This window comes from Cryptotermes secundus, unplaced genomic scaffold, assembly GCF_002891405.2.
Source record: "Cryptotermes secundus unplaced genomic scaffold, Csec_1.0 scaffold46, whole genome shotgun sequence".
In the NCBI taxonomy this organism is placed as follows: domain Eukaryota; kingdom Metazoa; phylum Arthropoda; class Insecta; order Blattodea; family Kalotermitidae; genus Cryptotermes; species Cryptotermes secundus.
Window position 1 is genome coordinate 108,786 of NW_019726221.1, and position 19,178 is coordinate 127,963.

At 44.6% G+C, this 19,178-nt stretch overlaps 1 protein-coding gene across 1 annotated transcript in view; it reads right to left on the bottom strand.

The window, feature by feature from the left end:
- The window catches only part of LOC111863851 (Krueppel-like factor 9), a 202,732-nt gene that overhangs the window by 7,707 nt on the left and 175,847 nt on the right, over positions 1 to 19,178 (bottom strand). The window contains exon 2 of the mRNA XM_023850597.2: positions 12,892 to 13,042. Within this exon, the coding sequence (XP_023706365.1) occupies positions 12,892 to 13,042 (151 nt within the window). The remainder of the gene's footprint in view (positions 1 to 12,891; positions 13,043 to 19,178) is intronic.

Sequence of the window (19,178 nt, forward strand, 5' to 3'; positions counted from 1 at the left end):
GAACATAGACTGAGGGTGTTTGAGAACAGGGTGTTGAGGAAAATATTTGGACCTAAGAGAAATGAAGTGACAGGAGGTTGGAGAAAACTGCACAATGAGGAGCTTCATAACTTGTACTCTTCTCCGAGTATAATTAGAATGATCAGTATTATTTCTTACTGAAAACCGTCATAACACAACAATCAATAATACGTGTAAGTAGCTTTAGGAGATACTTTTACTACATGTAATCTATGTCTCCATCAAATCGGACATTTACACAACGGATTCGCCCCTCAAATAGTATCAAATAGTAAATAATAACATACAACATAACAACGAGCCTCCGAACACCACATCAGCCACTGTGTATATAATATGTCCGTATAAGCATTACATATATTACGATTACAACTGCCAACTTCCAAATACCATCACATATTACAACTTTTAACTATACTTTTGACTATGTAACTGGTTATTTAAGGCTTCAACTTTTATTGTAATTTATATTTAATATTCACTCATATCATTTTATAGCATTGTATACACTTGGAAGTTTAGCACTGTATCCTGTATTTGACATGCAATTCAATAACGAAAAGTTTAATGTATCTGCCTGCTGATGGCCTTTTGAAGGCCGAAACATGAAGCAAAAGTATCTCCTAGAGCTACTTACACTTACTTGTGACGGTTTTTAGTAAGAAATAATATATGATACACAACAGGATGCATTCACTGTAAATTAGAATGATATGGGCAGGGCATCTAGCACGGATGGAGGGAAGAGGAGGAATGCACATAGGATTTTGGTGGGAAAGCCGGAAGGAAGGAGACCACTGGGAAGACCAAGAGGTAGGTGGGTGGACAATATTAAAATGGATCTTAGAGAGATAGGATGGGATTGTATGGACTGGATTGATGTGGCTTAGGATAGGGAACGCTGGAGGGCTCTTGTGAACACGGTAATGTACCTTCGGGTTCCATAAAATGCTGGTAAATTCTTGAGTAGCAGCACACCTGGCACCTTCTCGAGAAGGGATCATATCCGTGAGTGAGTGACATTAAGGAAAAAACAAGGGCTGAAGGTATCTGACAACGGGGCGCTGAAGAGGGAGGTATGAAATAATGCTTAATGTGGGGCTTCGTAACTTGCTCTTCGCCAAATATAATTAGATCGATTAATTCAAGGAGGATGAGATGGGTAGAACACGTCGTACGCACTGAAGAGGAACGCGTACAAGTTGTTATGGTAAAGACAGAAGGAAAGTGACCACAAGGAAATCAGGATATTGTCACGTATACTGATAACGGGACAAGTAATTAATGGGTTCTTATGATTGACAAATCGATTTACTGGACAATCACCAGTGACAACCATAAATATTTATAACACTTCAAAAAGTTAGTGGTTCAATAACACACAAAGTCTTCAACACTTCCAATCTGGGTGCGAATTCGGTGAGCCAGTCTACATCTAATCTCTTTGGCACAGCCGGTAGGTCTCTCCGGCATCTCATCTTCTTGAGTCTAGGAGTCTTATGTTACGACCGACGGTCAGTCGCCCAGTCTCACTTGGAATAAAGCACCCATTTGGAGCTTACGACCAGATTTTTATTACCGTCACAGAGTTGGGGGTTGTTGATGTACTCGTAGGGCGCTCTCTTAAGACGAGAGGATCGGTCTGTCGTTTACAATCGCGGTTGGCTCTCGCCAGCGCAGTAATTTTCGGTTCCGAGTCCCGTGGGACTCGTGACATTTTACAGTCTTAGGTTCGAGACTTTTCGTCGACTCGCAGGGCTACGGTGGAGGAATTCGACCCCGCCTCCACACGGGATTCATCTTCTTGGGTTCTATCTCTGTCTGAGGTATGTTTTGGTCGAACCGTATAGAGATCACCGTCTCCAAGGGTTCTTACTACGTGTATCTTGTCTTTCATTGTTGTGTCAACAATCACTACCTATCCGTTGTAACGGAAACGCGTCTGTATGCGTTGTCTGGGAATCGAAGTGACTCTGTACGCAATGCATTGCTTCTTCAGTCGTATTCGTTGCCGTGAAAACGTGTCCCAACAATTCGCCGTCCAGCAGCGCTGCCTTCTGTGTTATCACGGGAACGTGCTCAGCGAAGCCCCGCCCAGTAGATGGGCAGATTACAGATTTCAGGCGTCATGTCACAATATTAAAATGGATCTTAGAGAAACAGGATGCGGTGGTATAAACTGGATTCATCTGGCTTAAGACAGGGACCAGTGGGGGGATCTTGTGAACACCTTAATGAACGTTCGGGTTCCATAAAATACTGGAAAATTTGTCGGTAGCTAAACGACTGCCAGCATCTCAGGGACTCACCTCCATGAGTTAGTTAATTAACACAAAAATGTTTCTTACAGAAATTAGTATGATTACACAGAATTCCACAATTGCAACCATACTGATTTAGACCTATCAATTATCGTCACCAAACTAAACTCTAATAAGATCTACAAATTTCACTCGATCGTCACTGTGATTTACATTCTGAAAAAAAAAAAGACAAAACGTTCATATATACGAACATCTACAACATATAATTTCGTGAAGAAAGCAGTCTTCTGGGATTTGGCACCGTGTATATGTGGTGTTAACCGACGTTTCGGAGGAACGTATCGCCTCCATCTTCAGGGTAGAAGAAAAAGTATAAGAAATCTGCAAGCGACAAGACCGTGAGAACGGTAAAAGCAGTCTGCTCGGTACCCTCGGTACCCACTGAAGAAAAGGCTGGTTGAGCCCGAGGGCCGGCATGGACACCATGGAGAAGAGAAATATTTCTTGTCATTGCGGGGAATCGAATCCTGGTCGTCCGGCCAGTACCTTCGTCGCTGAGAGGAAAATTATGCCCTATTATTACAGTTGGCCTTTTCATCCGTACTGCATTCGACGGCAGATATTTTGAAAAGTTAAAGCACGCCTGGTCACCACCCGTAACCCAAAAGAAACTGACAGGGACAGTAACGTACAATTGACTGAACAACTGCAACAGTCCTGTTTCATTCTGTTATCGAGAAAAATGCGTTGTCACGTTTTACTGCACCAATCTTGACCGACTTAATCTACTGCTAATACTCGGGACCAATAAAACGCCAAGACGAGGCGACACTTCACTGTCGGGCAGCGTGCAACATTTCTTTTAATTAAAAATGTGTAACGCCAAATTTATCTTCTGATAAAATCTATAAGAAGGGGGGGGGGGAAGACTAAACAGAACTGGAAACTTAACACTTCAGAATAACTCACACTATGTTGAAAAGTATCCCTGGGCTTGATGTTCTGACAGCGGTGTCAATGAAGAGTCCTATCTCCAGGCCTGTAATGCCGTGTAGTCCAGTAGAAGTTCATAGAATTTTCTGAGGAACACACAAGGGTGGGCCAAGACTGATGGCTACATGCTCGGCTCACTTTTATACCCTGAAGACAGAGGCAGTCTACCGGACTACGCAGTGTTACAGCCCAAAAGACCTGAGGAAACTGCGAACGCAGATACCGGACGTAACTTCTGACTGTGCAAGCACAGCAGCAGGGCTATCCTACTGTGCAGGCCGATACTCGACGTAAACTTCTGACTGTGCAAGCACAGCAGCAGGCTATCCTACTGTGCAGGCCAATACTCGACGTAAACTTCTGACTGTGCAAGCATAGCAGCAGGGCTAGCCTACTGTGCACGCCGATACTCGACGTAAACTTCTGACTGTGCAGGCTGATACTCGACGTAAACTTCTGACTGTGCAAGCATAGCAGCAGGGCTAGCCTACTGTGCACGCCGATACTCGACGTAAACTTCTGACTGTGCAGGCTGATACTCGACGTAAACTTCTGACTGTGCAAGCATAGCAGCAGGGCTATCCTGCTGTGCAGGCCGATACTCGACGTAAACTTCCGACTGTGCAAGCATAGCAACAGGCTATCCTACTGTGCAGGCCGATACTCGACGTAAACTTCTGACTGTGCAAGCATAGCAGCAAGGCTATCTTACTGTGCAGGCCGATAATCGACGTAAACTTCTGACCGTGCAAGCACAGCAGCAGGGCTATCCTACTGTGCAGGCCGATAATCGACATAAACTTCTGACCGTGCAAGCATAGCAGCAGGGCTATCCTACTGTGGAGGCCGATACTCGACGTAAACTTTTGATCGTGCAAGCATAGCAGCAGGGCTATCCTACTGTGCAGGCATAGCAGCAGGGCTATCCTACTTTGCAGGCCGATACGCGACGTAAACTTCTGACTGTGCAAGAATAGCAGCAGGGCTATCCTACTGTGCAGGCCGATACTCGACGTAAACTTCTGACCGTGCAAGCACAGCAGCAGGGCTATCCTACTGTGCAGGCCGATACTCGACGTAAAGTTCTGACTGTGCAAGCACAGCAGCAGGGCTATCCTACTGTGCAGGCCGATACTCGACGTAAATTCTGACTGTGCAAGCACAGCAGCAGGGCTATCCTACTGTGCAGGCCGATACTCGACGTAAACTTCTGACTGTGCAAGCATACCAGCAGGGCTATCCCTCCTATCCCTGTGGAAACGTGGGCGTTAACCTCAAAAAGCGTTAAATTTTCGGTTTCCCGCGTTGAACGAAGGTTTGCTGTATTTATTTGCCGCACAGTACATATGTAGATCTATGGGCATAGCCAGAAATCCAGCATGAATGAGAAGGCAGTTAGTAGTGTAACCTTTCCTTCCCTTACAAATTTGTATCACGCAACAAAGAGAAATCACAAACAATAAATTCCTGGAAGAATTAATCGCCTACTTTCCTTGATACGACGCGTCCAACAATTCTTCTATTGTTGCGCGTGTATTCGTTTCCGTGGTAATCTTTTTTACCGAGCCGTTGCCTAGCAAGATAGAGGGATACACATACAGACACACAGACTCATTGGAGGGATTTATGAAGTAAGCAGTGGAGATGGGCTCAGGTGGCATACACATACCAACTTTCATAACGATTGGTTCAGAGCTGATAGGGGGGATATACATACATACACAAAGCAAGGTGATCGCATAAGGTTATTTTTATTATTTTTAATTATGAAAGTAAAAAATATACATAAATGCAAACGCGCAAAAGTGCCTAGTGACATTGTTTCCTCCTTTTGTTCGAGGGTCGAACTCCAGATATACGAGCTCTCATCTCAAGAAAATTCACTCACGCAAACATTTCTCTTTCTATTCGATCTGTCTGTCCATCGCAGTGTTTACAAGCTCTCTCTCTCCACGTGCCTGAGCAGACACTCTTCCGCACGATTTCCTTCCCACTGCGTCAGCAATCTCCTGTTTTATATTGCATTCGTACGACTTGTATACATAGGATTAAAATGTCGGTATACAAAAATGTTACCGGAGATGAATGCAGACAGATGATAAGGACTTCCAAATTAAGGAGAAAGATAGTTTGGAATGACAGATTTGTTCTAATTGGACGTGAATAATAATACTTCGTTCTTTAGCATTTACAAACTTGTCATATTCCAGAACGCCTCTGTGGTCTAGTGGTCAGAGTCCCTGGCAACAGATCCTGGGGTTCCGGGTTCGATTCCCGGGGCTACAAAAATAAGTAATTCATGAGATCTGCAGCAGGATAGAATATTTTGTCTTCTAGTCATCTACACCACAACCAACAGTAAACCTGTAAAAGTAAAGCTGTCCTTAAGCTTAATTAGTTATGTACCGCTAATTGAAGGTGTAAGGGGAGAGGAGGTATGGCTCCGCCATTATTGACCTCGGCACTGGAGGTGAGTGATCACCTTCACGACCCAGCCACTTTAACCCCAGGGATAAAATCCACTGGACAGGAGACTGCGAAGGCCCCAGAGCCGGTCTGGACACTGTACGGCAGGAAAAAATCTCTTTCAATTAATATGTTGATGGACCTATGGTCCGGAGATAGGGGCTAGCTCTGTCTATTGGACCCAACTGAGCAGGTTTTACCTGAAGACGGGGACAGATTCCAGTTCCCGAAACGTTGTGTTTTAATAGAAACTAGACGGTTTTTTAAGAACAGACAAGATGATGGATAATGTCCAGCAACATATTAATTGTAACAATTTACCATCATCACACACTTTTAGATCTTAAAAAATCTCTTTGCTAGGAATCGAACCCAGGCCGTCGAGCCTACAGCCCGTCGTTATACTGGCTGCGATATCCCGGCTCATACAGTAGATATAATGTGGTCTTCAAACAACGACCGTCTCTGGGCAACGGCGCGGTAAACACATTCTCGATTCAACGAATATGCACGCAACAATAATTACTGTTGGTAACGTCGTTCGTGCTGAGATGTTATAACCAAGTGACAAAGTCAGTTGTTAAGCAATTCTGTATGGAACGCTGTGCAATTCAGTCAGACTTATATAGTCCCTGTGTTAAAATCCGTTGCCAGGAAATGGCTAGTGGAGGCTGTAATAGACTGAGGACACCAGTCTGTGTGTCAGTGACCTGTAAAGCGTAGTCATGAGTCGTGAGTGTATAAGTGATGAATAAATCGAGTCACTAATCCAGACCCGTCCACAGTTACCCCTACACGTGACAATACACAAAATTTATCGTCCACCAATCGTCCACGCATCATTAACAGGCAACAAAATAATAACTGCTAGTTATTTATTCATTTAAACCCACATGTTTAAATCCATTAATGATCATTATCAGGTGGCTATTTTTTACAAACAGAAACGAATTAGTCAACTGTTTATTATTAAAATTTCCTATGGTTGGAGACTGGGACCAATTTCAGTGAGACTGCGCATGAGCCATGGATGTAACACAATAGGAGAAAATACGTCTACAATTTTTATAGTTCGAAGATGTTTTCAAAAGTACCGTATTTACGCATGTATAGGCCGCAGCACAATTTTCAGACAGAAGTTATAGAAAAAATAATTTTCTTGGAATATTATTTCAGGAGTAGAACACTCTGTATTACTAATTATGAATATATATATATTTTTTAAATGAAGTGTGATTTCGAATATTTCGAATATAAGCCGCACCCCAGTTTTCCTCTTGAATTTTTGGCAAAAAAATGTGCGGCCTATACATGCGTAAATACGTTCACTGTAATTAATTACAGCGAACGGTGCAGGCTAAACCATAAAATAGGCTGTAACGAGACCGTTTCGGCGACATCTGCATAACTGAACAGTACCAGAGTTCGACACTCCGCAAAGAACATAATTCAGAGTACGGGTGTGCGTGTGTGCACACATTCTGTGTTGGTCGTGGTGTTGGCCGATAAGAGCGAGGAATTCTGAAAATGATACAGTGCTAAGCTTCGTAACTTGTGCTTCACCTTTTTATCAATGTTGATGATACTAATTCAAAGAGGTTAATATATAATAGACATGCCGAAGGAATAGTTTTGAGGTTTTCACGGTAGTGAATGTTCAGATTTCGGTTCGATTCCCGCCGAATACGGTGATTTTATTCCTGGTATTCGCATCTGATTAAAATGTGTTTAAACGAAACGTATACAAAACAAAAACTGCGGGTGTTTGAGAACAGGGCGTTGAGGAGAATATTTGGACCGAAGAGAGATGAAATGACAGGAGGTTGGAGAAAACTGCATAATGAGGAGCTTCATAACTTGTACTCTTCTCCAAGTATGATTAGAATGATCAAGTAAAGGAGGATGAGGTGGGCAGGGGATGTAGCACAAATGGGGGAGACGAGGAATTCATATAGGATATTGGTGGAAAAGCCAGAAGGAAAGAGACCACTGGGAAGACCAAGGCGTATGTGGTTGGAAAATATTAAAATTGATCTTAGAGAGATAGGATAGGGTGGTAATGATTGGATTGATCTGGCTCAGGATATGGCCAAGTGAAGGGCTCTTGTGAACATGGTAATGAGCCTTCGAGTTCCATAAAATGCTGGGAAATCCTTGAGTAACTGCAGAATTGGGGGCTCCTCCAGAAGGGCTCAGCACCATGAGTAAATAAGTAATTCGCATTTAGACTGGCAGGAGGATCCATCTAGCCTCTTATACAACAGGTAGCGGGAGCTCAGGGGGCAAAGCGATCGGGGCGTAAAGGTAATCAATCGTATCCATCTAGTGCCAAGATCTTATATACGTCTTCAAGGAGAGGTACTTAACTGATGAAGCTCAGCGACTACTTTAACTTTACCTTCACAGTGCTGACATCTTGTGAAACATTGCATTTCCGCTACTTGGAATGCAGACAATATCGAATTCCTTCGAAGCACTGTACCTCGGCACTGAAATATTTGTTTCACACGAGGTAAATTGCCACCACATGGCGCCATATCTCCTTTACACTCATGGTATCCTTCTGAAGAACTAGAGTTTTCAAGTAGCTCAGTGCTTGCCATTGTCGTCCTTTGCCCATCTCTTGCTCTCAACGGCTTCTCCTCACCGGCCCACACAACAACTTAAAGTAGTGTATTAAAACGCACACCACAGGCAACTAGTGATGGATCGGGAAGCCACATATTTTCATCGTATTAAAGAAAACTATGTACGATCATTTCTGCACGTAAGAGTAGACAAAATGAATTACGATGAGAAGACTTCAAAGGGCGCGTAAGCGAGTTTCACCCACTGCAAAATCAATGGGCAACTGTAAGAAACTGTATAAAAATGCTAATTTCCTCAACTTCCATGTCGATAACTCATCTCAGCTAACATAACAGCGTGCTGCACATCAGGAATAAAGGTCTAATAACGTTTCAGCGGACGAGTGGCTCGTTCTGGAAAACAATACAAGCTCTTCGCCATTTTTACATAAATTCTGCTTCACAAAATCAATATGCTCAGTCGGTACAGCCAGACTCTCCGAACGAACAACAGATGTCTCTCTTCGAAGCAGGATTCATACCGGCTCCGTGGCTCCTTCACCGAGGGCGATGTTTACCAGGAAGCGAACCCAACAGCTCGCCTCTGTATATCTCCGAGGTTAGGAACGCGCTGATACACACATTCTGCCTCCGTATGTCTTCATGGCTGGATAACTGTGTCTTAACGTTTTTTATATCCAAGACAAACGGTCTGATCACGAAATTTTCATTTTCTCATAAAACACTTGCCTTGTCAATGGCAACACACCCGCCCTGACGGTGCGTACCAATATGAACATTAAGGTGCACCATCGAGGAGGTGCGGTAAGGTTTCGGGTCAAGCCGCCGATTTCCGTAGCTCCCCTACAATCTCCGTATGAATTCAGACAGGCCACGATTGTGTGCTTCTACATCGCCACACTTAGTCACCACTTATGACCACCTTCTGATTACATTCGGCTTTACATGAACACTAAAAGTAAACAGCTACCCATGTAACAGGTCTTTGAGGCCCATAAGGTTGTAAGAAGTTGAGGCTCCCACGTTTTCTCTAGACAATCGGCTCACAGATGGCGGTAAGGTTGTCAGCCTTACGCGCCAGCCGCCCTCCAGGAAGATTCCTGGTACTCATTTCTGTTAGAGGCTGAGTCAACCCAATGCCATAGCGCGGCAGAATGGATTAGGTAAATTGAAAGGAAAAAAAAATCACTTCATCGGGACTCGAACCCGCGACCTTCCGACTTGTAGCATAGTTCTTAAACCAAGTACGCTACCGCATCACATCGTGAACATGTATGGGGAGTGGGGGTACAGTTCCAGTATTCTTAATCCCGGCCGCTTTGCCCCTGGGCAAAGAGCACACAGTGTCGTTATAATATGAGGCTCGCTGGCCCTTATACCCGATCTGGATGCCGCGAAAAAAGATTAACATTCTCCGATTCTTAGGTCGTCCAGCCAGCCTAGATACATTTCAAATGTGGCAACTACATAACATCAAAAGTCTATTAACAAATTAGATAGGAAGGAAAGTGTAGTACTTAGAATCTGTTTAACTGAGAATGAGTTAGTAGCTGTGTATGCACATGACCACACATGTTCCGTGTGCTGAAGTGTAATGATATTCAGACATTGCACGGCATTGCTTTCCGTCTTCTCAGACCTGTAAGAATCGAAACACTGAATTTCCAGACATCAACAAACGCACAGGCGACATGTCTATAAATAAACATGAAAACAAGAGCGATACAATTTCTTAAATTATCCCCTCTCAGTCAGGAAAACAGAGAACGCATCGTGATGGCCAGCCAACCTGAGGTTTCGTGGTTTCTCTACAACCCAGAATTCTTCATAGTTACTGCCTAGTGAAAGGCCGCGCCATAGCTCAACCGGTTAGTCGCTGGCTTCCAACCGCGGCGACCCGGGTTCGATCCCGTGGTCTGGTCAAGTGGGATTTGTGGTGGACAAAGTGGCGCTGGGGCGGGTTTTCTCCGAGTACTTCGGTTTCCCCTGCCAATGTTCATTCCACCAAATTCTCCATCATCATAATCACCCGGGACAGGCTACAATAGGCCAATTAGTGGCCATCGTGCCGAGTGGACCCAGTTGGATTCCACCTCTCGCTAAGAGAGAAAAAAAAGACTGGCAGCTTCTCATAAACTAATCAGGCCCCATGGAATTGGTTAAATGGGAGTTTCTGTACGAAAATTAACAACACTAAGGTAGAATTCCATGGAATGAAGCCTGTACATGGCAATGAGTAACCGTAAAGGTTGAATTAATCGAAGAATCCGTCGAAATTCCTATGTGAAAATACTGAAATGCATTCCCCTTTTACCGATTTCAGGAACTCATGTGTAGTAGTGCAAAAGTAGTTGCTCAGTAACTTAATTTCCATTTTCAGTGTAAGTAAAAAAGTAAAAAGTAAAGCTATCCCTGTAACAGGCCATGAAGGCCCATAGGGTTGTGAGACGTTTAGGGTCCCACATTATCTAGACAATCGGCTCAAAGATGGCGGTAAGGTTGTCAGCCTTACGCGCCGGCCGCGCTTTACTCCCCAGGAAAATTATTTCATTAATTCCTAGTACTCATTTCTGTTAGAGACTGTACTTTCCTTATTTCTACAGAACATGGCGTCAGGGTATGTCAGGCAGTGTAAGAACCATGCTACAACATTGACAAGTGAGGAATCACTGTTCGATTGCCGACAGAATCGAGACGGCTCTGGGGACCATACAACCTCTTATCTAACGGGTACTGGAGGGCCTTTCTCTGTGGGTAAGGTCACCATTCCTCTCTGTGTATTACCAAGGCCAATAACGCGTGACGCTGTACTTTCACTTCTCCATATGTTACCATGGTACAGTGCTAAGTTAAGCATTGGAACAACTTTTATATGGGAATACAGCCTTCGGTTTGGTATCATCATGTTCACCTGGTCGTCAATCATATTAACGGAGTTTAATTATATCTGGTATGAACATCATGCCACCAAAGGTCACTTCAAATTTCTGATTTAAAACTATCAATAAGAGTATTATTATGAACATACTGGCGGTGGTAACGTTTAAGGTGGAACCTACACTACAGTCCCACAATACCATGGCCGTTCTCTCCTCAGAAGTTGGCACGTCCTGTAAGTCAATACTGACTATCCTATATAATTGAAAAGTATGTAGCTGGGCGTCACAATGCCACGGCGTTTATTCCAAATACCATGATAATCTGTCAAGCCGGAAGGTCGCGGGTTCAAGTCCCGATGAGGTCATTGGATTTTTTTCAGTTGACCTAATCCTTCCAGCCGCACTAGGCCCTGGGGTTTACTCAGCCTCTAACAGAAATGAGTACCAGGAATTAATTAAATAATTTTCCTGGGGAGAAAAGCGCGGCCGGCGCGTAGGGCTGACAACCTTACCGCCATCTTTGAGCCGACTGTCTAGATAATGTGGGACCCTGAACGTCTTACAATCCTATGGGCCTTCACGGCCTGGTGCGGGGATAGCTCTGCTTTTTACTTTTTTACCATGATAATCTGTCAGGTGGCTCGAAATTTGAAAGGGAGGACACACAGATCTAGCAGCAGCACAGTCGACTACAATTATACGCCTAACTAGATCAGGAAGGGGGCATGCTGTAACGTATTGGTTCAGGCACTATGCTACAAGCCGGAAGAGCGCAGGTTCGAGTCCCGATGAGGCTTTTTTTTTTCAATTTACCTAATCCTTCCAGACGCCTGGATGGCATAGTCAGTATAACGACTGGCTATGGGCTGGACGACCGAAGGATAGGAGTTCGAGTGCCGGTAGGGTCAAGAATTTTCTCTTCTCCACGCCGTCCAGACCGGCTCTGGGGTCCACCCAACCTCCTATCCAATGGGCAGCCGGGACTCTTCCCCGGGGGTAAGGCGGCAGGGGCGTGAACCTGATCACTCACCTCCAGCTAGTGCCGATGTCAAAAGAATAAGGATCTATACATCCACTCCCCCCTTCGCTTTCATGGCGTAGTGCTTAATTAGTTAAGCACACGGACAACTTTACCTCTACCTAACTCTTCCAGCCGCACTATGGCCCTGGGGTCGACTCAGCGTCAAACAGAAAGGAGTACTAGGAATTTTCCGGGGGGGGGGGGGGGAAAGATGGGCCGGCGCGAAAGGTCTGCGACACCACCGCANGGGGGGGGGGTAAAGTGCGGCCGGCGCATAAGGCTGACAACCTTACCGCCATCTTTGAGCACACTGTTTAGAGGAAATGCGGGAGCCTCAAAGTCTCACAACCCTATGGGCCTTCACGGACTGTTGGAGGGATTGCTTTACCTTCTTTTTTTTATCTAAACCACGAATATGAAAAGGGGGTTATATATAAGGGCCAAAGAAAGCATGAAATGCCTAAAAAAATCTAGTAGGAAAAGGCAGAGGTCATTTGGAAGATCTAGGTGTAGATGAGGCGATAATTTTAAAGTAGACTGTGAGTAACTAAATTGGGTGAACTAGTTGAGAATGGAGACAAAATTTGTTCAGACCTGTGTTCTACAACAACTGGGAACTTCAATTGGATAACAGGTGGCTGTTATGGTTTGGTACTGACCTGAGATGGTCGCTGCGCATAAATTTCTTGCTGCAGACGGGACAGGTGAAGTTCTTTTCTCCCGTGTGTGTCCGAGTGTGGCGGGCAAGTTCATCCGAACGTGCAAAGCGCTTCCCACAAGCCGGCCAGACGCAAGGGAATGGTCGCTCCCCTGAAACAATAAAACAGTTGTTCAATACATCTCACGATACACTCATCCTACTATACGCCCGTAACTGTTACAAACGTTTAAAGACCATTTCACGAGGTTTCTTACGCATGCGCTAATGACATACGAATCAACCCAAATGAAGGGAACATGACAGCTCAGGGCACAGCGATCTGTCCATGGACTTCTGTCTCTACATCGGGAAGGGGCAGCAGCTGTTGTACTCCAGCCTATGTATACGTCCGCGCGTTGGAGTTTAGCAAGCACACACAAAAACTTTGTATACGTATCAATTACAGTGTCAACAATACTTCGTAATAGGAAAATGGTAGCGGAAAAAAGAAAAGCGCGAAGAACGTGGCAACGAACGCGGAATAAACAAGATAAAACCCTCCTAAACCGTCTCACACACAAACTACGCTCGGTCTTAATGGAAACCCGAAATGCCTCTTTTCAACAATACACCTCAAGCTTAGCACCTGAAGACAACTCGTTATGGAAGGCAACGAAAACTCTCCGGAGACCGACAGTAGCAACCCCTCCAATCAGACGCACTGACGCCAGCTGGGCTAGAACAGACNTCCGCGGATCAACACTGTCCGAAGCCCCAGAGCTAAAGGCCGCCGAAAAAGATAGAGATTCGCACCACGGAAAAAATAAAGGAAACAGTAACAGAATAAGGCAATAATATACAACTAAAACTATTAATAGAAATAGAAAATTCACAATTTGGATGGTTTGGGCAAGTAGACAGGAAGAATGAATGCTCCCCCCACAGAGCACGACGGATAGCGATCATGAACATTGTCACGTGATGGAGTGATTATAGACGGGGTTTGAATTAATAACTGGATTTACTGAACTCTTGCATATCCGTGTCTAGAAGTAATTATAGCCGTTTCAGTAATTTACGCACTTCACAGTTCACTTAAAGTCTACTCAGCCTACTGTGTCTTCACCAATCGTTGTGTGGTAACGACTTGCATAACGGCGGACGTTACCCTTCCTCTGGGTTCCCGAAATGTCCTGGCCTCAGCTACAGCAACTCTCGACTAACTGCCAATCAGTTCATCCCGGCGATAAGAATCGAGACCCACGACCAGTAATTTTATTTTCCAACTGAACACTCGCAGTTATAGTCCTTATGTAACATCCTTCCTGACAACAGGATGGGTCTGTCGGCCACAATTGCAGTCATTCTCAGGTCCAAGTCCCGCGGGACTCATGAACACATTTTACTGTCTCAGATTCGAGACTTCCCCAAACCTGGAGGTCCCAATAATTTGATCTCCCAGGAACGGGGTGGCCCGGTTATAACCCCAGGCACTGAATTCCCTTTTCGTCGCCTCCTACGACTCGCAGGGCTACGGTGGAAGTATTTGACTCCGCCTCCACACGGGATATGCCGAATGATCAACCGTCTGTAGACTTGTCCCGCTTATAACAGAAAACACCGCTTCCCACTATTGTTGTATCCAATTGTTGCCGCGGAATCATGCCTGTTTGCGAGCCGTTACTCAGTAACGGCTCTCTGTTGGCTACACAGTTCTTGCCTTAAGCAAATGCCACAATATCGAAAAGGCAAGCAGTCAAACCTGGGAAGGGAATATTCAGACCGTGAAGGAATACGACAAAATGATGCAAAGATCCACGTCGAGTACTGGACAGTACCGACAGTCACACCATTCGCTAGCCTATGAAGTAAAAGTAAAAACATGTGCCCGAAACTGAACTCTCAAAGACGTTTCAATGGGGGAAAAAATTCAGTTTTCTCGGTCATTCTATTAGAAGCTCCTCTGAAACTACTGTTTGTCCCGAAACTGTACATAGCAACACACATCTTTAAGCTGTCAGTGGTAGAACCAAGTAAGCTTGAGGGAGAACGGGAGAAAGTTTCACTCCCTTCTGTCTCTGGAGGCACCACAAATTGCGATCTACCTACACCTCATCCTGACAACGGCTGGTAAGAAGAGTCAACAGACTTTCACAAAGTCCTGCAACAAGAATTTTAAGGAGATACAAACACCAAGAATTTCAAAGCACGGTCTTGACTGGTAGATTTACAGACGTAGCACTGACATGGAGGAACACCGGTACGACCACGTGAGCTACGTTCGTAGCACTTCCGTACAAATTCATTACGACAATCTACAACGAATATGCCAAGATTATTTTGAGACAAAGGTTCTGACGGTGGTGACTATCAAGATTATCGTCTTCTGAGATGTGAGGCAGTGTAGTCTGGTAGAGACATGCCCATGTTTCAGAGAGATGTATTTTGGGACAGCATGTTCCTGACCTACCACACTACACTGCGTCACATCCCAGAAGGCAGAAATCTTGGAGACTGTTTGTTATTTTGCAGAGACATGTTCAGGCCCATGAATGTATGAGGGGTAGGCGTTCTCGGCCCTTGCATCGCGACCTACAGTGGTTTACTGTGCTTCTCTTCAGGCCCTTCGTTCCCGATCTATAATAATAATAATAATAATAATAATTCCGTTCATTCATTAAAGTGCTTTACTGTAGCTAAAAGCCAATTACAGGCAAGCGATGAAGAAATAATAATAATAATAATAATAATGGAGCAACGCATCAAGAGGTAACAAAAACAGCCCTAGAACAGGCTAGTCTGAAGGTGTAGCTCTAGTCGCAGAGCTCTCGGTTCGAATCTCAGCTGGCACACTGATATCCTGCCCGAAGTTTTGTCATGGTTTTCCTCATTCTCCCAGTTAAATCTCGAGGTGGTATCTCGATAATGCCATGACCATTTCATACCAAATCTTTTGTAATTCATCGTTCATCTGCCACCATACCATCCGACGCTATGCAGTCTCGATGCTGAAGGAGTCTTTAAATAGCCCACGAAAAGAAAGTCAATAATTCATTACAGTGCAGATAATTCAATGGAAGATCAATAGTCGTTAGACTAATACAGAAAAGCCCCGCCTTTTATGGAACTTTGTGAGATGAGCTTTTCATTCTCTCCTGCTGCACCATGTAGCCTTGCGGGTGGTTACTGCCTCAATGAAGACAGAGGCAGTAGGTTCCTCTTATCTTAGCGCTTACGGAGGCCATCTTCTGCCAACACCTCTTTGTGGTAGTTAGGCAGAACGTCATGGCGACGTATGCTGGTAGTTCTTTACCGCTGCATAAAGTGCTTCCAGCGCCCAGCGGTAGAGACTGGCTGGATGGCCTCAGAACTGATCTGCACGCTATGAAGGGAGTGCCTTGGCCCTGATGGCCCTTGCACCGCGACCTATTGTGCTCATCCAGTCACTATGCTGACCAGGCCTATCTGCTACGATATTCTATGCTCCTCTCCATACCATTTTCCACGTGCTGCACAGTATCTTCCAAAACGAAACAGAAAAGTATCATATGAACCCGTTTCATATACAGAGTGTTTCACGACTTTAGGGCATAACTGCAGGAGGTGATTTTCTAGGTCTTTGTGATCAAAAGAGTTCATATAAACATGTGTTCGATTTTGGACGGTTACGAAGTTATGACCGTTTTAAACTCAGAATAGAAGGTAACGATTACTGACAATAAACGGAACAAAATAATAAACCAGCATAATACATGATACATTTAAAGTATGAATGTAAAGTTAACTTCGTGAAATTAGCTTTAATTTGAATTTATTTGTGCTTAAAGCTGATTTTCGAAAATACCACAGCCGGCCGCAACACAGGCTGCCGCTGCTGTGAACCGCGCCGGACCTACGAACCCGCCACGCCTTAGGTACCTCTCAAGTGTCGAGATAACGAGAACGCTCTGTCTGTAGCTGGCTAAAAATATCGACCCGGCAGATGACAGACGCGGTTCACATGACGGCGTGTACGGGAATGAAAAAACGGTCCTAACTCCGTAACCGTCCAAAATCGGACATACGTTTATATGCCGGAAGCAGCGCCATCAGCAGCGTCCTGAAGCAGAGAGCAAATGATGCTCGAGATGGTTCATGTTCGTATAGCAGCAGGCGTGACCAGAGTGGTTTGAACGGCTGTTGTACTGCGAAGTGGAAAGCAAATGGAAAAACTACCACATTATCACTTTTCCTGGATAGTCTCTTTCCTAAAACAGAGACACCATGTATGCGAGATATTTTCTCTGGAGACAAAACAAACCGGAGGGGCAGATAGAAGTGACCAGAAGACGAGGAAGAAGACGTACGAATAAGCTGGATGACCTTGGGGATAGAAGAGGATATTTTTTATTCGAAGGAGAAAGCTCTAGATTGCATTAAGTGGAGGAGCTGTTTTGGAAGAGACTGTGGACCAGTCGTCTGACAGATTACTGATGAATGAAAAATGATCACAAAGACCTAGGAAATCATCTCCTGCAGTTATGCCCTAAAGTCGTGAAACACCCTGTATATGATGGCACAGACGTCAGTTAACTGGTCAGTAAAATGTACACCAAAATCATTCGAACTGAGATCCTCCACGTTTGATGCACAACAAACAACGCTGATACCGTTCTACAGCCTGACTGACAGGTTCTTCCTGTTAATGTTTTAAGTTGACTGACTTTTGGGACTCTCCATATATGAAAGACACTGAAATGAAATGACACCTTCCCCCACTTTGTGTTTCCATGTTTGTAACACGACGTTTTCATAAAATCAGTTGTTTGTTATGTGGTTCACAGTTCGTTTAGCATGGTACGTTGTTAATTCATATATGGAAAGGAAGAGAGTTCGAAAATAAGTCAGCATGGGAGTGAATCCAAAATACATTCATAGATTCCAGCTAGGTTGACACCCCATACTGGCCTATGGACAGAATTAGGCCAAGGTTCAAAACAGTTTATGTACTTATTTATATTTATATGGGGAATTTTGCCCAAGGTTAGTTATATTCAAGGTTTGTAACAATATGTTTGCATGTTTGTAGGCCCATGGGCCCAGTTCATCTTATGCTTCTAATGAGAATATAGGAGGAAAGAAAAGTGTTTTTTGTATCCCTCAGCCTCTAACAGAAATGAGTACCAGGAATTAATTAAATAATATTCCTGGGGAGTAAAGCGCGGCCGGCACGTAGGGCTCGCAACCTTACTGCCATCTTTGAGCCGATTGTCAACGTCTCACAACCCTATGGGCCTTCACGGCCTGGTACGGGGATAGCTTTACTTTACTTTACCCGCAGAGAACAGTAACGGACGTTTCACCTTCGCTTTCAGACTAGTGCCCAACAAATCGCATATACGAGTACTCTTCTTGTCTGACAACTTGCAAACTTACTGTAATGGCTCTACACCAGATTTCAGCGCTTTTGGATCCTCGGAAGGAGAGGCAACTGTATGCCCAGCAATAACATTTGAAACTACCCTGAAGATAGACGTAGGAAGTTCCTCCGAACGTCAGTACTCCGTGGCCTGTAGTCCACAAGCGAGCTATACGGCTATTTCCTTGAAACAGCCCCTCAATTATCCTCACGAAGCTGAGTGCACTCCGTTCCAGACCCACTACTTCTCAGAAAATCTTGTAGCGCTAGGAATCGAACCAGGACCTCAGGCTCTGTAGGCAGGAACTCTGACCAGTAGGCCAAGGAGGCGGTCTTATTACATTCAAAAACCGTGCTCTTAATATTCTCGTCATTGGAAAAGACATATTCATAAATCTTGATTTCAGAGAGCGAGAGAGCGGAAGAAAACTCGCGTTTAACCCTAGAAGTACCGAGACTTGAAAATGTCGATGTTTACAGAAACTGATATATCTGACATCCGACGTTTGTTGGCATTAGGCCTATGTCTCAGTTACAACCAAGAAGTATTTCCCTACATTTGATATTTTTCGGGAGTTCTTGCATCTATTATTTACCCACGAAAAATCACCTCCGAAGAGCCATGCTTGTGGCAGTCTAAGATGACGGGTTGCAACTTTAGGAATTAAAGCTGAACTTAAAGAGTTAAAAACGCCTTCAAAAACATGCCATTGCACAGTATCACGGGCGTCCTTCCTAGCAACGACCAGCCCGCAGCTCTGGCACCGGGAGAGATCAGGTCATTAGCTTGTTACGGTGAATTGACAGAAACGACCACTCGAAGACAAAAGGCTGGCACGTTTCGTATCGCTAAACCAGGAACTACACTAACGCTGGGAAATGTATGAGGGTAGCATGGTACCAGACAA